Raw genomic sequence first — 18,759 nt, forward strand, 5'->3', positions numbered from 1 at the left:
TAAAATGTAAATAAAATCTCATTTCCGAGGCAATGAAGTTCGTTGTAAAAATTATGATTTTCAGGTAGATAGTAAAATGAAAATAACTCACATACTGCAGAGTTGGCAAAGAGGGAGGGGAAAGGTACTCTCAGACACCATGAGCTGATGTATAAATTGGTACAAGTTTTATGAAAAGCCAATTGAAATACTTATCACAGGAGTGTGTTGTGGATGAATAGTCAGTGTTCTGAATATAGTATAGGTAGCTTTCACTCATTGTGACTGGCTTAATTAATGCCATTTGTTTAAAATCCATGCTGTCTCGTGTATTTCTCACAATAATCCCATTTTACAGATGAGGAAAAAGAGACTCAGAAAGTCTCAGTGGTTTGCTGCAGTTCACACAACCACGAGGTGGGTCTGTAACCTAGGGCAGTATGAATCCAAAGTCCACTCTTGTCTATCGAGCTGAATGCAGAAATATGCAGAGCTTCACAAGGCTTTGTCATTCGCCAGCCAGCAAAAGTGACATGTGCCTTTCTTAGAACTGTCTTCTTATGCTTTTAAAAGAATGGAAGACAGAGGAGTGAAATTTGAGGTCAGTGGTTTTTCTTGTTCATTTTTATATCGTAGTGCTTGGCACATAGAAGCATTAAATTCATGTTGAATTGTGTCATTATGGCGTACTCGGCTTAAAAGAACACATGCCAGTTAACATACAGGCTTAGAGATTAGGTGGCTAACTCATAGAATATATATTCATTTAAAAATTGTAATTAGTCATTGGGAAACTAAGTATGTGATTCAATTGGAAAACTATCAATTTGCTGGTCTTTTAGGAAATGCACCTGTAATCCCAATTGAATGTTACCTGTATCCATTTCCAGGATACTGCTCTAGATGGGGAAAAATTGACACCTAGGTAAACTGGAGAAAATGTTGAAATTTATAGCAATAGTATTATAGTCTGCTTTTTTCCATTCCTGAATATTTTTTAAAAACTTTTTATTTTGAAATAATTACAGAATATTGTCACAAATATTTATTGTGCTTTTTACTCCTCTCTTCCTTTGCTAGGATCAGCATTCCCGTCCCCCACCTTGTTTTTTCGTATTGTTCTTTAACTTAAAATACAGTCTCAGACATTCACTTGGATTAATATAGCTAAGTGAAAAGGCTTATTTAACAGTCAAATATCTACATTCCAGAATAATTTCAGGGAAACACAATCAGAGAATGTTCAAGTACATTACATATCACAAACCATTGTAAATTGGTGCTAATAAGTGAAATGAAAAGTTAATGAAAAAATTGTGATTCATGAGATTTCTGCATTATCAAATGAAGTGTTATAAGCTTTCTAGTTCTGATTACTGGAGGGATGTTGAAAGCATCTTTAACTTCATTAACCTTTAGTGAATACATTCACCAAACATTTATTTTGTACCCATTCCAGGTGAGGCATTAGGAATGCAAAGAGGAATAGAGACACAATCCTGCAGCTTCTTCTGGGTGACAAAATGTGTAAATGGGTGCTGGAGCCTGCACTAGGTTAGGGGACAATGATGCAGGGCACTAACTCGACATTTTGGAGGCATCCTGGGATGTGAGGGAATTGATAGGGAGGGATGGCATGGCAATGACAAAGAGCCCTAAAGGTTTAACTTTTCTTCATTTTTAATTTTGGCAGCGTAACTTTGCTACATTTTCTGTGCAAAGCCTTGTGCCGTGATAAAATGGTGAAAAGGCATCATGCAAACAGGCAAAGAGGTCCATGGCAGCAGAACACAAATAGCGCTCTCATACAATAAGGGATGTTATTACTTGAGGGGGGAGGGGCACTTTCTGGGTGTCTGATATTTGATGTGGATCGTTAAGGATTGGAGGGGATCTGAGAAGGGGAAGTGGAAGGGAGGGGAGGAAAGAAGGGATTGCAGGCAGCAGTTCATTGCATATATGGACACGGGAGGTGTGAGAAGGTGGGGTGGAGAAGGTGGTGATGGAAAATTCGGTTTGGTTAGGAGTATGGGTGTGGAGTTAGTGCATGAGGCCCAAAAGGCAGGTGAAGGATAGAACAATTATTTATTTATATTTATTACCTACTTTCCTGACTCGAATGGACCCTCAGTCAGTGCACGACCTCACCTATCCTGTTCGCTGGTATCCTACCATCTGCTTAGACTAGTTCTGGCACAGAGTGGGGGCTCTGCCAACATTTAGAGAACGAATGACGTGGTTGAAGAGTCTTCTTTGTCAATTACAGAGATAAGCTTTTGCATATAGTTGAGGTTCTTCCAATTCTCATTGCTGTACCATCAATCACTATATTTTGTGAATATATTACTATTTATTTATTCATTACACCATTGATGGATATTTGGTTTTCCTTCAGTTTGGGACTATTATGAATAGTGCTACTCTGAATATTTTCATACATTTCTTTTGGTGGCAGATGGATTTATTTCTCTTGGAGTGGAATTGCTGGATCACAGGGTATGCACATATTCAGTTTCAGAAGAAAATGCCAAACAGTTTTCCCAAGTGTTTGCCCTAATTTACACTCCTACCAGCAGTGAAAGAGTTCCTGTTGCTCCACATCCTCCCCCACTCTTGATATTATATTTTCCACTTTACCACTAGGGTGGGTGTGTAGTGTGTGCATTGTGGTTCAATGAGCAGTTACCTGATGACTAATGAAACCGATCACCTTTCATTTATGTATTTTCCCCTTGAAGTTACCTTAAAATATAATGCACGGTTTAAACTGGTATTTGCTAATACTAGCTTTAGTATCTGAAGTTAGTCAGTATTCTAGTCCAAAGGAGACAAGAGCCTCACCACCTTTCATTTCTCTTCATTGCCATCCTCCCTCTGCTATGCTCCTTCTACCTTCCATGCCTACATAGAACTTTAGTTCCAGATTATTATTATATTAAGATGCAGCCATAGATGTTTAGACTTAACAGTTAATTTCATTGATTATTAAATATTGCATCCTATTTCCCATTTCTTTTTCTAGGATTTATTTTAATTCTTGCTGAGTACAACCTCAAGTAATTCTTTCAAGAGAGTTTCTGTGCAGTAAACTTTCTGAATCTATGTGCATCTGAGAATGTTCTCCTCCTGTCCCCCTCCACAGTGTAGTTTAGCTGGGTGTTGAATTCTAGGTTTAAAAATTATCTTCCTTCAGAATTTTGAAGATGTTGCTCCATTGTCTTTTTGTATCTGAAGTTGTGGATGAGAGGTCTGCTGTCCATCTGCTCATTCTTTTATCTATGTATTCATGTATGTATGTATTTTAAACTGTGTTAAAATATACAAACAGAAAATTTACCATTTTAACCATTTTAAGTGCACAGTTCAGAAGGCATTAACTACCTTCACATTTTTGTGTCTAATTCTTTTTTAAGTAATTGAATGTTCATCTCCAACTCCCAAACTTTCTAGAATTTCTTCTTTATCTTCGTTCTGACATTACACCAAGACTTGGGAGTTTTTGTTCATTTGTTCTTTTAGTCATTTTTTTTGTGGGGGGCTGCACTGTGTGGCTTGCGGGATCTTAGTTCCCTGACCAGGGATCGAACATGTCCCCTGCAGTGGAAGCGTAGAGTCCTAACCACTGGACCACCAGGGAATTCCCTGTTCTTTTAATCTTGCTTAGTACTTGTTGGAACATTTCAAGGGAGAAATTGGGTCTTCTCTATTACTTCTCTGTATTCTGATGCCTGCATCTTATATTGATGGGTGTTGAAATGTCTGAATCTATCTTCAATGTCTTTTAAATTTTCTTTTCCTCATCCCCAGTCTTTGTACTTGTATACCGTTGGTGTTTAGTGTGGTTGATTCCTCAGTCTCCATTTGCTCTTTCCACATATGTAGCAGCAATGGATTTCAGGAACTGTGCCCATCTCTAGGTGTGGTCTTGATTACTCTAAGTCAGTCATTGTAATCAGAGTCCCCCTGTAAGCAGTTAGCTCAAGAACCAGGATGAAGCCTGAACAAGGCATTCTCTTGGCAACATCCTCTTGATGCTGTCTGTGCTTATCATTGCTCCTGTGTCAGTCCTCGGCTGTGCACACAGTGTTTGGTCCACTGATATGCCCCTTCTTCTGCTTTCCATTGTAATTAGGGATTCACCTATTCTTTATAGCTCTTCTGCCAGTACTGGGGATTTGAGTGGAAGGGGGAGGCTGCAGTGTGCCTGCAGGCAGCTAACATCATCCAGAACTTTTATCAATTTTTAAACAGGAAAAGAATTCTCATTCATAATATGAATGCACTTCCTTCTTAATTTCCTTGGCTTAGTTAAGCCTATTTGTATTTTGGGGTGATGCCCTTCTATTAGGGAAAGGATATGTGTTGCCAGCTCTGCGTGCCCATCATAAATGGAGTGAGAGCTCGTCTCCCACCCCAGAGAGCTAAGTCCTGTTCGGAGCTCAGCTCAGGTTCACACCAGGAAGTCCCTGTCTCTGTCAGATGCTTCACTGAGACAAAGGGAGCTTGTTATGTAATTTTTAAAAAATTACCAAAGCAATGAATACTTATGAACTTTGGAAAATATAGAAAGTATTGTTTATGGATTTTCAGGATGATTGATATTATATTTAAAAACCCAATAAGTATATTTAAAATATATATTTTAAAAAATGGTCAAAAAACAAATCCCCTTTAATCCCACAACATAAAGATATCCCTAGGCAGCAGGTGATTGAGATCAAGAGTTAGGGTCCGATATGACGTGATCTGGGTTCAAATCTTGGCTCTTCTGTGACCCTGTAAGATCAGCATTTCACCTTTCTAAGGACTGGTTTTCCAAGTGTGGCCTCTGACCAGATATCAGCATCAGACCCCACGCAGACCTACTGAGTCAAAAACTCTACAATGGGGAGGGCCTAGCACTCTGGGCTCAACAAGCCCAGGTGCTTCTAACGTATGCTCAATTTTGAGAACCATTACTCTAAGCATGGTTTATTTCATTTGCCCTTTAGCTATGTAATCATTTGTAATTGCATAAGTAATACATGGGTACATTCTTGCTGAAAAAAATTATGTCACATAGAGTGAAAAAGCAAAAGTCCCTCTTCACAGCAGTCAGGTATAAGATTCCTTCCCAGTGATCACTGCAGTTACCAGTTTGCTGCCTGTTCTTGCAGATCTTTTTCTCTGTGCATATACATGCATCTATGCAGACATACATGTTACTAGGAATATGTAGTTTTGTGGGTTTTCCTTTTTCAGTTTTAACATAAATGGTATCATACTTTCCCGAAGTTTTTATTCTTATTATTATTACTATTATTATTATTATTTTACTTGCCTTGGGAATTTTTCAAAAACAGATCCATTAAAAAAAATTACTTCTTGGATCAACCATGATTTAATTTCTTTCTAATACAATCACACAGTAAAAATCTTTGCACATGTCCGCTCTTAAAATGTGTGAGAATCTCCCTCGAGTAATTTTCCACGAGAGAAGTTTTGAATCAAAAGAGAAGAGTGCACATCTAAATTTCTGAGGCATTCTCTGAAATGCTTGTACCAATTATGGTCCCACCAACAGTAAATAAGCACTGTTTCATCTCACTTCCACCAACACTAATGTCATTAAACTTTTCAATTTTTGCCAATTTTCAATTTCTTGGTGTGGTCTACACTGCATAGCTTTGAGTGCCAATGAAGTTGAATATATCTTCACGTGTTTGGTGGTCGCCTGGGTATGTCCTGGAAATTCCCTCTTCATACTCTGCCTCCGTTTCCACACTGTACAATGGAGCTAGTGATAGCACCTGTTGTGTGGGGCTATTGCAGGAATCACCACTCAAACTGGTCAGCACCGTGTGTGGCACATAGTGAGTGCTTAATAAATGTTTGCTCTTAATGATTAACATTTTGGTATAATTACTTCCATTTTTTATATGTAGCTTTTGAAAGACCTGGTTATTGTCATACTATATAGTTTTTAAAAATTGACTATGTTGCATTCTTTTCCCAGTATTTATACAGTCTTCATAAATATGTGATGATGACATAGTCCATCCAATAGCTTCACCACACTGACCCTCATCTCCTGAGGAGTGTTTAGTTTGTGTCTTTGTTGTTCTTGTAGTAAATAATAGTTGATAAAGCATCTTTGTGTATGAAGCTTTTTTTTTTTTTTTTTTTTTTGCTGTATGCGGGCCTCTCACTGTTGTGGCCTCCCCCGTTGCGGAGCACAGGCTCCGGACGCGCAGGCTCCGGACGCGCAGGCTCAGCGGCCATGGCTCACGGGCCCAGCCGCTCCGCGGCATATGGGATCCTCCCAGACCGGGGCACGAACCCGTATCCCCTGCATCGGCAGGCGGACTCTCAACCACTTGCGCCACCAGGGAGGCCCTGAAGCTTTTTTAGGAGTGAGGGTCATTAAGACCCATTCCTTATAATTTCAGCAATGAAGTTTCTGGAGCAAAAGAACAGAGCCTCTTTATATGTATAGAAAAATTATTTTCTATGTGGTTGTACAGATTAAACATATTTTTATTATAAGGTGAATGCATCTACTCTTTTTGCACTTGTTACATACACACACACACACACACACGTGAAAATCCAACCATCCTTAATGATATAACATCAAAGTACGAGGCCACTTCTTTCCCTCAGCATACTCCCTGTGGCATGCCAGGTGTGTATCGTGTCATATCCTTTATCAATATAAACACACACAGAGAGAGAGAGAGAGAGAGAGAGAGAGAGAGAGAGAGAGAGAGAGAAATGTGGATGTGTGTTTGATTAGGCAGAGAAAATATGAGGAAAAAGAAGGCATTTATTAGATTATTATTATTTTAAAAAAAGACAATATTGCCCTGCTTTTCTTTTAACATTTGCAGACTTTTTTTTTTTTATGGTTTACCCTTCTATTACTCAGGTTCATGGAATTTCAAGCTAGACTCTATCTTTCTTTAAATACCGTCCTTTGCAGATGGATCCTCATGGTGAAAATTCAGATCTGCCCATGGTCCTGAAGAACAAGCACTAGGGCTCAGGAAACAACCCCAGCTGCCCCTGAAGGCCCAAGAAGGGTGGGCACAGCTTTGAAAGTCTGGGTGTTTCTCAATGCCCTGAGGGTGGGCACAGTGGTATCTCCCTCTCCCCGAAGAGTGAGGAGTGTATTTGTAATCTGAATATTGCCTGCCAGTTTGTGAAGCACACTACACTCTAACTAACCATGCAAGAGGCTCTGCCCCTCAGGTTCCGGAGGGCCCAAGCAACCAGCAAGAGTGGGATAAATTTCGGGGCCTGGAAGTTGTCGGTTCAAAGTGGCAGGTTCCAGTGAGCACTACACACCTCCCCTGGCCTCTCAGCCCTCCTGCGAGTCCAGTCTTCTGTTGTTCTAGGACCCGGTCCCTCGGTCCTTAAATTCCTGCATCCCATGGGGAAGTTTTGCAATTCTGGCCCCCAAATGTGTCCCCATCTCCAAGACCCCTTCACTCCCTAAAACTCCTGGTGGGGCAGGGAAAAACACACCTGCTAGGACAATTCCGATGTCCCCCTTGTCCTTAGACACTCACGGCCGAGGCTCTGGGTCTCCAGGTCTCTGTAGACCTCTGAGATGGCAGCTCCTGGCTCTCCGGGTAAGGCGACAGCCATCAGAACCCGTGGAGGGTGACAGCCCTGTGACTAATCTTTCCCAACTCATTTTTGGCTTCCTGCCCTTTCCGTTCATTTGTAGCTGGCTCAGGCACACAGTTGCCAAGAAACGTCTTTATCAAGACCCTCTTACAAAATAATGCCTTTTGTCTTAGTGCTATCGGCGGTTACCACTCTTTTCTTACATATTGAAGGCACAACATTTTCCCTTAGTTTCCTCCTGTCCCGAATGAATTGAGTTTTCTTTCAGGATCTTTGTAAGTTTTAGTTCTTTTTCTGATGGCTCTGGATTCTTGCCCACACACCCCATTATTTCTTTGAATTCCTTTTTAAAAAATTTTCTTTGAATTCTTGAACAAGCTGGCTCAGCTTATTCTATCGGTGACACTTATTTCTGTTATAGGAACTCTGTCTCCAACCCTAGATGTTTTTGCTTTTAATGTTTCTCATCCAGAAAGCTGATTTTATTCTGAGCTCTTAAGTTATTATTGCTAATAATAGTGCAGTTTGCCCATATTCCTCTGTTTCCTGAAGAAATCCTTCCGACACAATTGGAAATACTTTATTTTAATATTGTGAACTTGGGTTTTCACAAAGTCCATTTACCAATGTTATGCTTTCGGTTTCCTAAGATTTGGGATGTTCGGAGGCCCTACCTGAGGGCTGTGTCCAGGGCTTATTGCAGAAAACAGGAGCCAAAAGCCACAAAGTCCTGGGACCCTCAAAGTTAGCTGGAGTTTGAAAATAATAAAACACACTGAAACATATGCCATTTTTAGCTAAGTATGAACTGTAGCTGAGCCCTCAGCCCCATGTATGAAGGTACCCTAGAAACCTGGCCTGAAGTGTACAAATAATATTACTGGTATCTTGAGCCACATGTGTGCCAGGAGTTATGTGAAATACTTTACAGGTGAGTTTTATACTCATGGCAAATTCAGGACATAGATATTGACATCACCGTTCTTGTTTAAGGAAAGCAAGGCTCTGGGAGATTTATTTAAAAAAACTAAGCGTTGGGTTTCCCTGGTGGTGCAGTGGTTGAGAGTCCTCCTGCCGATGCAGGGGATGCGGGTTTGTGCCCTGGTCCGGGAAGATCCCACATGCCGCGGAGCGGCTGGGCCCGTGAGCCATGGCCGCTGAGCCTGCGCGTCCGGAGCCTGTGCTCCGCAACGGGAGAGGCCACAATGGTGAGAGGCCTGCGTACCGCAAAAACAAACAAACAAACAAACAAAAAAACCCCTAAGCCTTCAACTATTAAATGGAAAAACCAAGATTTGAACTTACATAGCCTGCATACAACACTGATCAGATAAAGAAAGTTCAGAAAGTTAGATCAGTCTTTATACAGATAAATCTCAGACCTAAGTGGACATCAGAATCCATAGAGAGCTTGCAGTAAGTTAGGAACCTGCATTTCTAACAAGTTCCCAGATGCTGCTACTGGACAGGGGACCACACATAGAGAGTCACTGCCTCAGATGAACAGTTCATATGGACAGTGCTTCGTGGTCTCTCCTTCAATTTCCTAGCAATTAGTCTTTCATCCTGGCTCTGGCACATTTCTTTTGCTGCCCCATGGTGTAGCTGTCAAAGGATGACCAGAAACTGTAAGGTCTTCAAAGGCACAATACCTGTTCAAATTCTCTCTACAGGTGCAGATAAGTGTTTATTAATTGTGTCATGAATGATGTAGGGTCTTGTTACCTGTTGTTAGTAAACAAATGCTTATCTTATTAATAACTGTGATTTAATGATTACTTAAGCATTTTACAGTCATTTAAGAGATGCTTCTTTGCTCAGTACCAGAAGCCTAAAAGGCAAATTACTCAGTAGGCTAACAAAATATTGAAGATATAATAGACTTTTCTTCACGTCTAGATGGACAGCATCCCCGTTTATGGGCCATGCTTGTAAATAACAAGCCTGGGCTTACCATAATTCCAAATGAAATTTGAAAGGGGCCTCTGATAGGCACTGAAGCTAGAAATCACCAGGGTTAATTATTCATAAATTCTTCTAACCTCCTCTGGCCAGAAAGGTATGGGGACTGAGGAACACTTACTGTTAACTGTTGATCATTTCAGCTCTCAGAAGCTGTGTTGGAGCTTGTGACTCCTAGAGAGTAGACAGTCCAGGCAATTCCACCAAAACTCCCAGGTCTGTGACTTGGCCTGCCTGGGATCACACACCCACCCTTGACCAATTGCTGAGGCTGGGGGATGGAATTCAAAGACGCCCATGATAGGAATAGCCTACCCGAGAGGTGTGGCTGTTTTCACTAACCACTTCACTTTCCACTGCATTATCAGAACAAGGTAGCTCTCCAGAAGATTCAGGCGGGCTGTTCCAGATCCCTTGTAATTTGAGATACCAGATGACCTTGATCACTCTGTGATCAATTCTACATCATAGCTTGGAGGTCCAATTTTATTAAGCATGGTCTTTTCCTTTTGGTGGAAAATATTTTTATTTTTTCCTCATTTTGTAATTGTATGATTAATAAATGAACATGTTTTTGTTATAAAATGTCTAAATAATGTAGAAGTATTCAGGGATAATACTCCTTCCTAATCATTCCTCCTTCCCACTGTGCTCCCCAGCAGTATCTGCACCATCTTTGTCTCCTCTCTGTGCCCTTATGTCTTCAAAGGTGGACCCAGTGAACCAAGCATCCTTTTGTTCACACCCTTAAGTGGTCCCCTCTCCTTGAATCTGAGCTGACACTGTGACTTGCTTTAACTAGTAAAATGTGGAGGAAGTAACAGTGTTTTTTTGAGACTAAGCTTAAATCATTAAAAAAAATGGCTGCCTTTGGAACCACAGTTTGGATGTGCCCTAAGTGTTTAACTATACATTTATTGATCAACATTTGAGGAGGGGGTTCAAATTTTCACTCTTTAGAGGCAATGAAGTAATGAATATTTTGCATGTACAATTTCATGCACTTATGCATGAATAGAGACCTACAAATAACATTACTGGGTAAAAGGCAAGCACATTTTCCATATCCATGGATACTTCCAAATAGTCTTCCAAAAAGTTTTCACCAAATTACACGTGTTACAAGAATGTGTGACAGGGCCCATTTTCCTGCTTCCTCACCCAACTCACTATTCTGCTGGGTGAAAAATTGTATCTCTTTCTGGTGTTATTTTAATTTCTCTGATCCATCCATCTGGGCACTCGTCTTTACAGATGCATGCTGGCCAATTGTCTTTCTTCCTCTGTGAATCTTCTGTTTGTATCCTTTGCCCACATTTTGTCTATTAAGTTGATGGGCTTGCTTAATTTTTTTGTCTGTTTTGGATTTTTCTCAGTCTTTCACTTGCCTTTTCATATTGTTTATATCGTTTGTCTTTTTCTTCAAAAATGATTAATTTTCATGAGCTCACTTGTGGCCTTTGAGTTTTAGGTCTTTTGATAGAAATATAATTTTCTATTTCTTGTAATGTTTCAATAATTTTATTTCTTAGCTTTCGCTCTTTAATCCTTTTGTGATTATTTTTGTGCATGGGGTTAGGTGAGCATTTTGGAGAGGGCATGCCTTTCATACGTAACGCACACCTTATACACCATACACAACAGCTGTGGGCAGGGCTGTCTAGATAGATCTTTTCCTAATGTACAGCTAGTCAAATCCTCACACTTGCTGACTGGCTTATCTTTTCTTTAGTGACACCCACAGATCTGTATACCTTTTTCTTCTCAGCCCCATTCTAGTCTCTTGCATGATTTATCTATTCCCATGTCAATATCACATAATTTTCACCAGTTACTTTTCATTTTTATTTTCTTCAGAAATTTCTTTGTGTTCTTAAGGATGCTTCTTTATGATATAAGTTTTGGAATTAATTTTTCTCGTTCTGGGGGTAAAGTCCTGTTGGGACTTTAACTGGCATCACAGTGAAATTATAGATGAATTTGGAGGAGGATTGGCATGTTTTTAGTATTAAATCATCCAATCCAGAAATCATGGTATGTCTTTCCATATAAGCAGGTTTTAAAAAATTTACTCATCCTTCATTAAAGTTTTTTTTCAACTTAATCTCACAAATTTCTTCTTTATTTCATGTTTCTTGTTTCTTTTGATTGTAAATGGGATATTATTTCCCTGCTTTCTTTTGTTAGCATTTGCCTGATTTGAATCTGTTTTATCTTCTTAGTATTTTCTTTGTCAGTTTATTTAATACACATATATCCTTTTTATATCTTTATTGAGAGTATAACTACTTTACAATGTTTTGTGCTAGTTTCTGCTCTACAACAAAGTGAATCAGCTCTATGTATACATATATCCCTATATCCCCTCCCTCTTTAGCCTCCCTCCCACCCTCCCTATCCCACCCCTCTAGGTGGTCACAAAGCATCAAGCTGATCTCCCTGTGCTATGCAGCAGCTTACCGCTAGCCATCCATTTTACACTTGGTCGTGTATATATGTCGACGCTACTCTCTCACTTCATCCCAGCTTCCCTTTCCATCCCATGTCCTCAAGTCCATTCTCTATGTCTGTGTCTTTATTCCTGCCTTGCCACTGGGTTCATCAGTACACACATATTTTTAATCAGTGTGAAAGTCTTTGACCTTTAATTAGTGGGTTTCATCCATTCATGATTCTTGTGACCAGTGAGGTGTTTGGACCTATCACTGATGTTTTGTTTAATGTTTTTTCTTTCCCTTTCATTTGTGCATTTTAATTCTTTTCCTTCTTTTTGCTGTTGGGGCTATTTAGTTTGGAAGTTGATCATTTCATTCTTATTTTTATAGTGGCTTACAATTTTTTACACAATTTTTTACATTTTTCTACTGCTACCTAGAATTAGTTCTGGCCCTACTTTCACAAAACACAACTGCCTTTAGCAAGCTTCTCTCATCCTCTTCAACCACTCTTTTTTATCTGTCCCCTACCAGCCATGTTGAGGTCTTCTGATATTTTAGCTCCCTGTCATTGTAAAAAAATATTTGGAGTTATGCATCAATAATTATTAAGGCATAAGTTGTACCTGTAATTTTTTTTGATTCTTTTCATATCATTGTTTCTCGTAGCCCACATCCTTCTGTTTTTTGTATTCCTGTTTTCCTGGAATAATTCTTTCAGAGAGCATCTGTGGGTGGTTAACTTTCTGAGTCTTTGCTTTGCCCTCCCACTTGAATGGTAGTTTGGATGGATATAAGATTCTTGGCTTAGTACTTCTCTTTTTCAGTCTTCTGATGTTGTTTGTTTTCATGTATTTGATGCTGAAAGAGAACTTTCTTTGTAAGTAACCTATTTTCTTTCCCCCTCATGGAATGTTTTCAGGATGTTTCTCTCTTGGTCCTTTTGTACTGAAATATGAAAAAAGTGGATCTTTCTTCATATTTCTTCTTGAGCCTTGTAGCCTCCCTACAACACTATAAATTTTACTCTCTTTGTTTTTAAATATTTCTTTCCCTCTACTTTTTTTTTTCTTTCTTTTCCTGGAATTCCTGTGAGGCTGATGCAGGGACTTCTGCATCTAAATTCCACGAATGTACACTCTCTTTTGTATTTTAATCTCTTTGGCATTAGGAGGTTGTCTTCAGTTCTGGGAGGTTTTCTAGGCTCCATTGCCCAGGCTTTCACAATTCAGTTTTGTACATCTCTGGAGCCCACTGATTGAATTTTCTATGTAGTAAAAACCAGGTAGACATGGGATGGAAAAATCAAACTCTCATTCCCTGTGGTTACCAAAACTTAGAAAATAATGCCTTGGAATACACTGAAGAAGAAAAGTGTAGGATATATATATATAATAAAATCAGATAGTCTTATTAAAGGTGATAAGTAATATCTGAAATAGAAACAACTCTCATGTTTATGGATACAAAAAATTAATAATAAATGTAATTCTCTTCAAGGTAATATATGAAATTTTGATCGTAATCCAAATAGTTCTTGAGGGCAGGAGAACTTGACAAAATGATCTTAAAGTTCTCAAGGAAAAATATATACAAGAGACACAGAAATTGACAAATGACATAGAATAGAGTTTAGGTAAAAGTTCATACAGAAATAGGACTTTGGTATACCACAAAATTGGCACATCAATCCAGGAAGACATGGATGAATTATTAAATCAGTGCTACTGATATAAGTAGTAGTCCATTTGGAGGCTAGTATTATAATTCATGTCATAGCCTGTATAGAAAAATACCAAATCGATAAAAACGGTAAATGAAAAACATTAAAGTGAACGTATAGATAAATAAATGATAAATATTGTTAAAATAAAATTTGGGAGAATATAATAAGAATCTAGGGACACAAGACCTTCTTAAGTAAGACAGGGCATTCCAAAGCCATACAGAAAAGGATAGACATGTGATCACAGTAATTATTACCATATTTCTACAGTAACAATTCTTTTAGGTAAAATGTAGAAACTGACCATCAAAAGAAAAATGACTGAATGGGAGATTAATATCACATTAATCTATAAGAAAAAGATAAAGAACTTAATAGAAAATTGGGCCAAAGATATGAATAGTCAATTAACAGAAAAAGAAGTGCAAATAGCCAATAAACAAATGAAAAAACTACATAATCTTATTAGATATCAAAGAGATTCAAATTAAAACAAAAGTAAAGAAAGAAATCTTTGCCCATGAGAGGCAAAGGTTCAAAAGACTGTTGCTGTCCACTGTTATGAAGGATAGATAAATACACTTTCTTAGACAATGGGGCTGAGAGGACAAATTGCTACAGCCCTTTGGGAGGGTAACTCAACTCGGCGATGTTGGTGGTGGTGTTCACATAGCACTGCAAACGTGGTGGTGGTGGTCATCATATAATTCCCTGAAGTTGGTCATGGTCTTTATATAAGTGTGACAACAGTGGAGGTACTGACCTGTCTGTGAAGGTTGTGGTGGTAATCATATAACTCTGAGAAGTTAGTCTACATGTTACTCAGCTACATTTGTCAGGGGATTCACGTGGCTTTGCGTTAGTGGTGGTGATGGTATTCACAAGAATCTGTGACATTGGTTGTAGTCACATATAACCCTGCCGAGTTGGCTGTGTTATTCAAATAATTCTGCAAAGTTGTTGTTGGAGGTATTCACATGACTGCAATGATCAAGGTGATAGTATTCATCTAACTCTGCACTGCTGGTCATGTTATTGGTTACTCTGTGATGTAGGTGCAGGTGGTCTTCACATAACTCTGCTGTGGTGGCCATGATATTCACATAACTGCGATAGTGTGGTGCTGATGATATTCAGCTGATGTTGGATGTTGGTTATGGTATTTATACAACATGTGGTGTTGGTTGTGGTAGTCACATAACTCAATGGTTTCGTTGGTGGTAGTCTTCCCATAACCTCATCATTGGCTCTCTATTCCCAAAGCTCTGTGACTTTGGTCACGGTATCCACATAGCCCTGTCATGGTGGGGATGTCTGCATACACATAATCAGCAACTGTGGTATGTGTGTTCATGTGATTTTATGATGTTGTTGCTGATGTTATTTCCATGGCTCTGTGGTTGGCCAACTGTTCACATTTCACATACTACCATGGTGGGGGCAGAGGTGGTGTATGATGGGGCAACCCAAGATGGCTGTTCTTTGGTTCTCTGTGCATTCCCTGCTTGACCAATACTTGCTTCACTTACACCCTACTCACATGACTGACCTTCCTACATACTTGCCCTCAGCCCCAGCTAGTGATCATTCTAAGATTTAGATCAGGGCACCTCCACTGTGACAGCTTATCAAAGGGGCAGTGAGGGATGTGCTCCTCTGCTGGTTTCCCTGGTAACTGATTGCCAACCTGATGTCAATTCCCCCTATAATTGGTAACCTCCCTCTCCCCCGGGAGTGAAGACTACTGCCATGTCCTGCCTGCCCTCTGCTGCACGTGGCCGGTTGTCACTCTAGGACCTTGCTTCAGACCTGTAAGATCCCCCTATCCATTAAATTGTTGATGTCTCTGTCACTGACTCTGAGCTCTTTCTTGGGTCTTGAGGCTGTGCAAGTGCAGGGCTTGCAGGCCTGTAGGGTGTAACCCAACAGGTGGTATTCAAATAACTATGTGGCAAAGGTCATGTATTCACATGACCCTGCAACATTGGTGGAAGTTGTGTTCACAGATGCTGTGAAATTCATCACGGTATTCCTATAACCCTAAGACATTATTTTCTTATGGTGTTGGCATAATTGTGCAACATTTGTGGTGCTACTCACATATCTTGTGTTGGTGGTGATGGTGTAATTTAGATAACAACAGGACTTGGTCATGGAACTTACATAGCTCTATGACAATGGTAGTGTTGGCATTAACATATCACTGTGAGGTAGTGATATTCCCATAACTGAGAGAGCGTTTACAGAATTCACATTATGCTGTGGTGGTGTTGGTAGTATTCACATATCTCTGCAATGTTATAAAGTGGTCTTCAATAACTCTGTGACAGTGGGCATAGTAATCAGACGATCTACAGTGGCCATGTCATATTCACACATCTGCAACGGTGGTCATGGGGTTTCCCTAAGCCTGTGACCATGGATGTGGAATTTGCATAACCCTGAAATGGTGGTGGTGATGGTAGTCATATATCTCTGAGAGATACTGACACAACTTTGCCACTTTGGTGGAAGTAATTACTTTGGTGGAAATAATTAACATTACTTTGTAATGTTGCTCATGGTGGTATTCACCTATCTCTGGGATGTTGTTGTGATGTTCACATAACTGTGACAGTGTTGGGTGTGGCAATCCTATAACTCGGTAAAGTGTATTGTGGTCTCCACATACCTTAGTGACAGTGGTCGTCATATAACTCTGCTGTGGTGGTGATGGCATCCACACAACTATAATAGCGGTGGTGACAGTCACATAACCATGCACTGTTGTTCATTGTTTTCATGTGACTTGTGACATGGTTGTAGCATTTACATAATTCTGCAATGTTGGTCATGGTATTCATGTAACTTTGTGATGATGTTGTATAAGTCTTCGACTCTGGTGGTGGAGGTAGTCATATAACCCTGCGATGCTAGTCTTTGTATTCACATGATTCTGTGATATTGTCATTTTAATCACATGACTCTGCAATGTTAGTGGTCGTCTAATTCTTATGTCTCTGTGACCATTCATGGTACCCACATAACTGATGGAGGTGACAGTATTTAAAAAACTCTGTGACTGTGCAGTGGTTAGATTAATACACATTTCAGAGAAGTTTAAAGTTATATAAGAATATATGACAGAGTCAGGCTCAAATTGAGGCTTTCTGAATAATTCAAATGCAGTCTTTTCTGTACTACACCATGAGATCTCTTCCTGCTAAGTCTAAATTTAAAGACATTGGTATAAAACATCTGTACTGTCAAACTCCCCAAGGGCTTTGGAACACAAATATTCTATCCCTTCCACTCTAGTGGTTTGTCTATATCTTTAGTTGTGGCCATATACACATACATTTTCACGTGTAAAACTGATAAAAAATTTAGCTACAAATTTAGATGTGTAAGTTGAAATTCTGAAAATTTATGTTAAATAATGCAGAAGAGGTCTTTCTGGTAAACCAAACTAAAGCACCTTTGGGGCTAATCTATAGTTCATTCATATAACCCACAATACATTTATTAAATAATGAAGTTTAATGTTGGCCAAAATGTTGGTATTATAGTGTTTTCATTCTTTCTTTAAAAGCTTTGTAAAGGACTAGAAATGTGTTGCTGGAATGTTGGGGTTTGGGTGGTGGTTACATGACAGGTACATGTTTAAACAATCATTGACTTACACATTTAAGATTTCTGGGGACTTCCCTGGCAGTCCAGTGGTTAAGACTTCTCCTTCCAATGCAGGGAGTGCGGGTTCAGTCCCTGGTTGGGGAGCTAAGATCCCACATGCCTCACGGCCAAAAAACCAAAACATAAAACAAATTCAATAAGGACTTTAAAGGGGCTTCCCTGGTGGCGCAGTGGTTGAGAGTCTGCCTGCCGGTGCAGGGGATGCGGGTTCGTGTCCCGGTCCAGGAGGATACCACATGCCGCAGAGTGACTGGGCCCGTGAGCCTGCGCGTCCGGAGCCTGTGCTCCGCAACAGGAGAGGCCACAACAGTGAGAGGCCCGCGTACCACAAAAAAAAAAAAAAAAAAAAAAAGGACTTAAAAAAAAAGTCCACATCAAAAAAAATCTTGAAAAAAACAAATTTCTGCATTTTACAGCATGCTAGTTATACCATGACAAAAGTTTTCGAAAATGTATTTCTAAAGAAAGTGAAAATACTAATGGGTTTCAGAAAAGTTAAGCATAGTGTCAAATGTCAGCACTCAGGGTATTTGCTGATGGGTATGAGTTATTACTTTTATTATTTTTATAGAAACAGAACCAAGTGTCACCATGAATAAAAAGTTAAAATGTGGCTAAGAAATGTGTATGCCTCCCAAAATGGCCTTGTTGTAGTTAGGAATTGTCTCTTCATGTCAGTTCTCCGTGCTCATGATTTACATTTTCTCCCCTTGCAGTACTTGGGGTGCATTGAAGTTCTTCGCTCAATGAGGTCACTTGACTTCAGTACGAGGACTCAAATTACCAGGTAAGCCCTCTTGAAAATGGACTCCTGTGATTTTACTTTGGAAAGGAATGCTTTCTGAGGTTAACAACTAGAAATTTCCAGAGGGGAAGTCTGCCCCTTGAGTGCAGGCGACTGGTGACAGGTAGTCAGGACCCACTGTTTCAAGTCTCTCTAGTGTTCATCCATGTTTGTGACATGTGTGTCTTAATACAAACCCCCTGAAGGACACTCTCCACTTCTAAGCTCTTTTTATAATTAAGCTGCAGACAAATGGAGTGTTTATGTTTGCTTCTTTAATAAATGAAACTCTAAGACCAGACTGATATTTTAAAATCTACTGAACTGTGTTATTTCTTTTTAAAAAGAAAATCAAGATGTCAGAGAGAATTTCCAACAGTATACCTAGAGAATAAAATGCATAGAATTGGAAGTAGAAATCTTAAAGGGAGTAGTCATTTAGAAAGCTGACCAATTCTTTTAAGGTGTCAGTGGTTTTGAACAGGTTTATATATTCTCCAACATCAACTCGATTTTAAACTTCTTGAGGGTCAGTTCTGTTTTTGAACATTGTTTTTAAAAAATTCATAGTAGAGCGTGTACCTTTAGAA

The 18,759-nt window shown here is 39.4% G+C and overlaps 1 protein-coding gene across 1 annotated transcript in view; it reads left to right on the forward strand.

Moving 5' to 3' along the window:
* Positions 1-18,759, forward strand: part of SHC3 (SHC adaptor protein 3) — a 155,998-nt gene that overhangs the window by 24,991 nt on the left and 112,248 nt on the right. Inside the window, exon 2 of the mRNA XM_060101283.1 lies at positions 18,102-18,172. Within this exon, the coding sequence (XP_059957266.1) occupies positions 18,102-18,172 (71 nt within the window). The remainder of the gene's footprint in view (positions 1-18,101; positions 18,173-18,759) is intronic.

Source organism: Mesoplodon densirostris, chromosome 6 (genome assembly GCF_025265405.1).
Source record: "Mesoplodon densirostris isolate mMesDen1 chromosome 6, mMesDen1 primary haplotype, whole genome shotgun sequence".
NCBI lineage: Eukaryota > Metazoa > Chordata > Mammalia > Artiodactyla > Ziphiidae > Mesoplodon > Mesoplodon densirostris.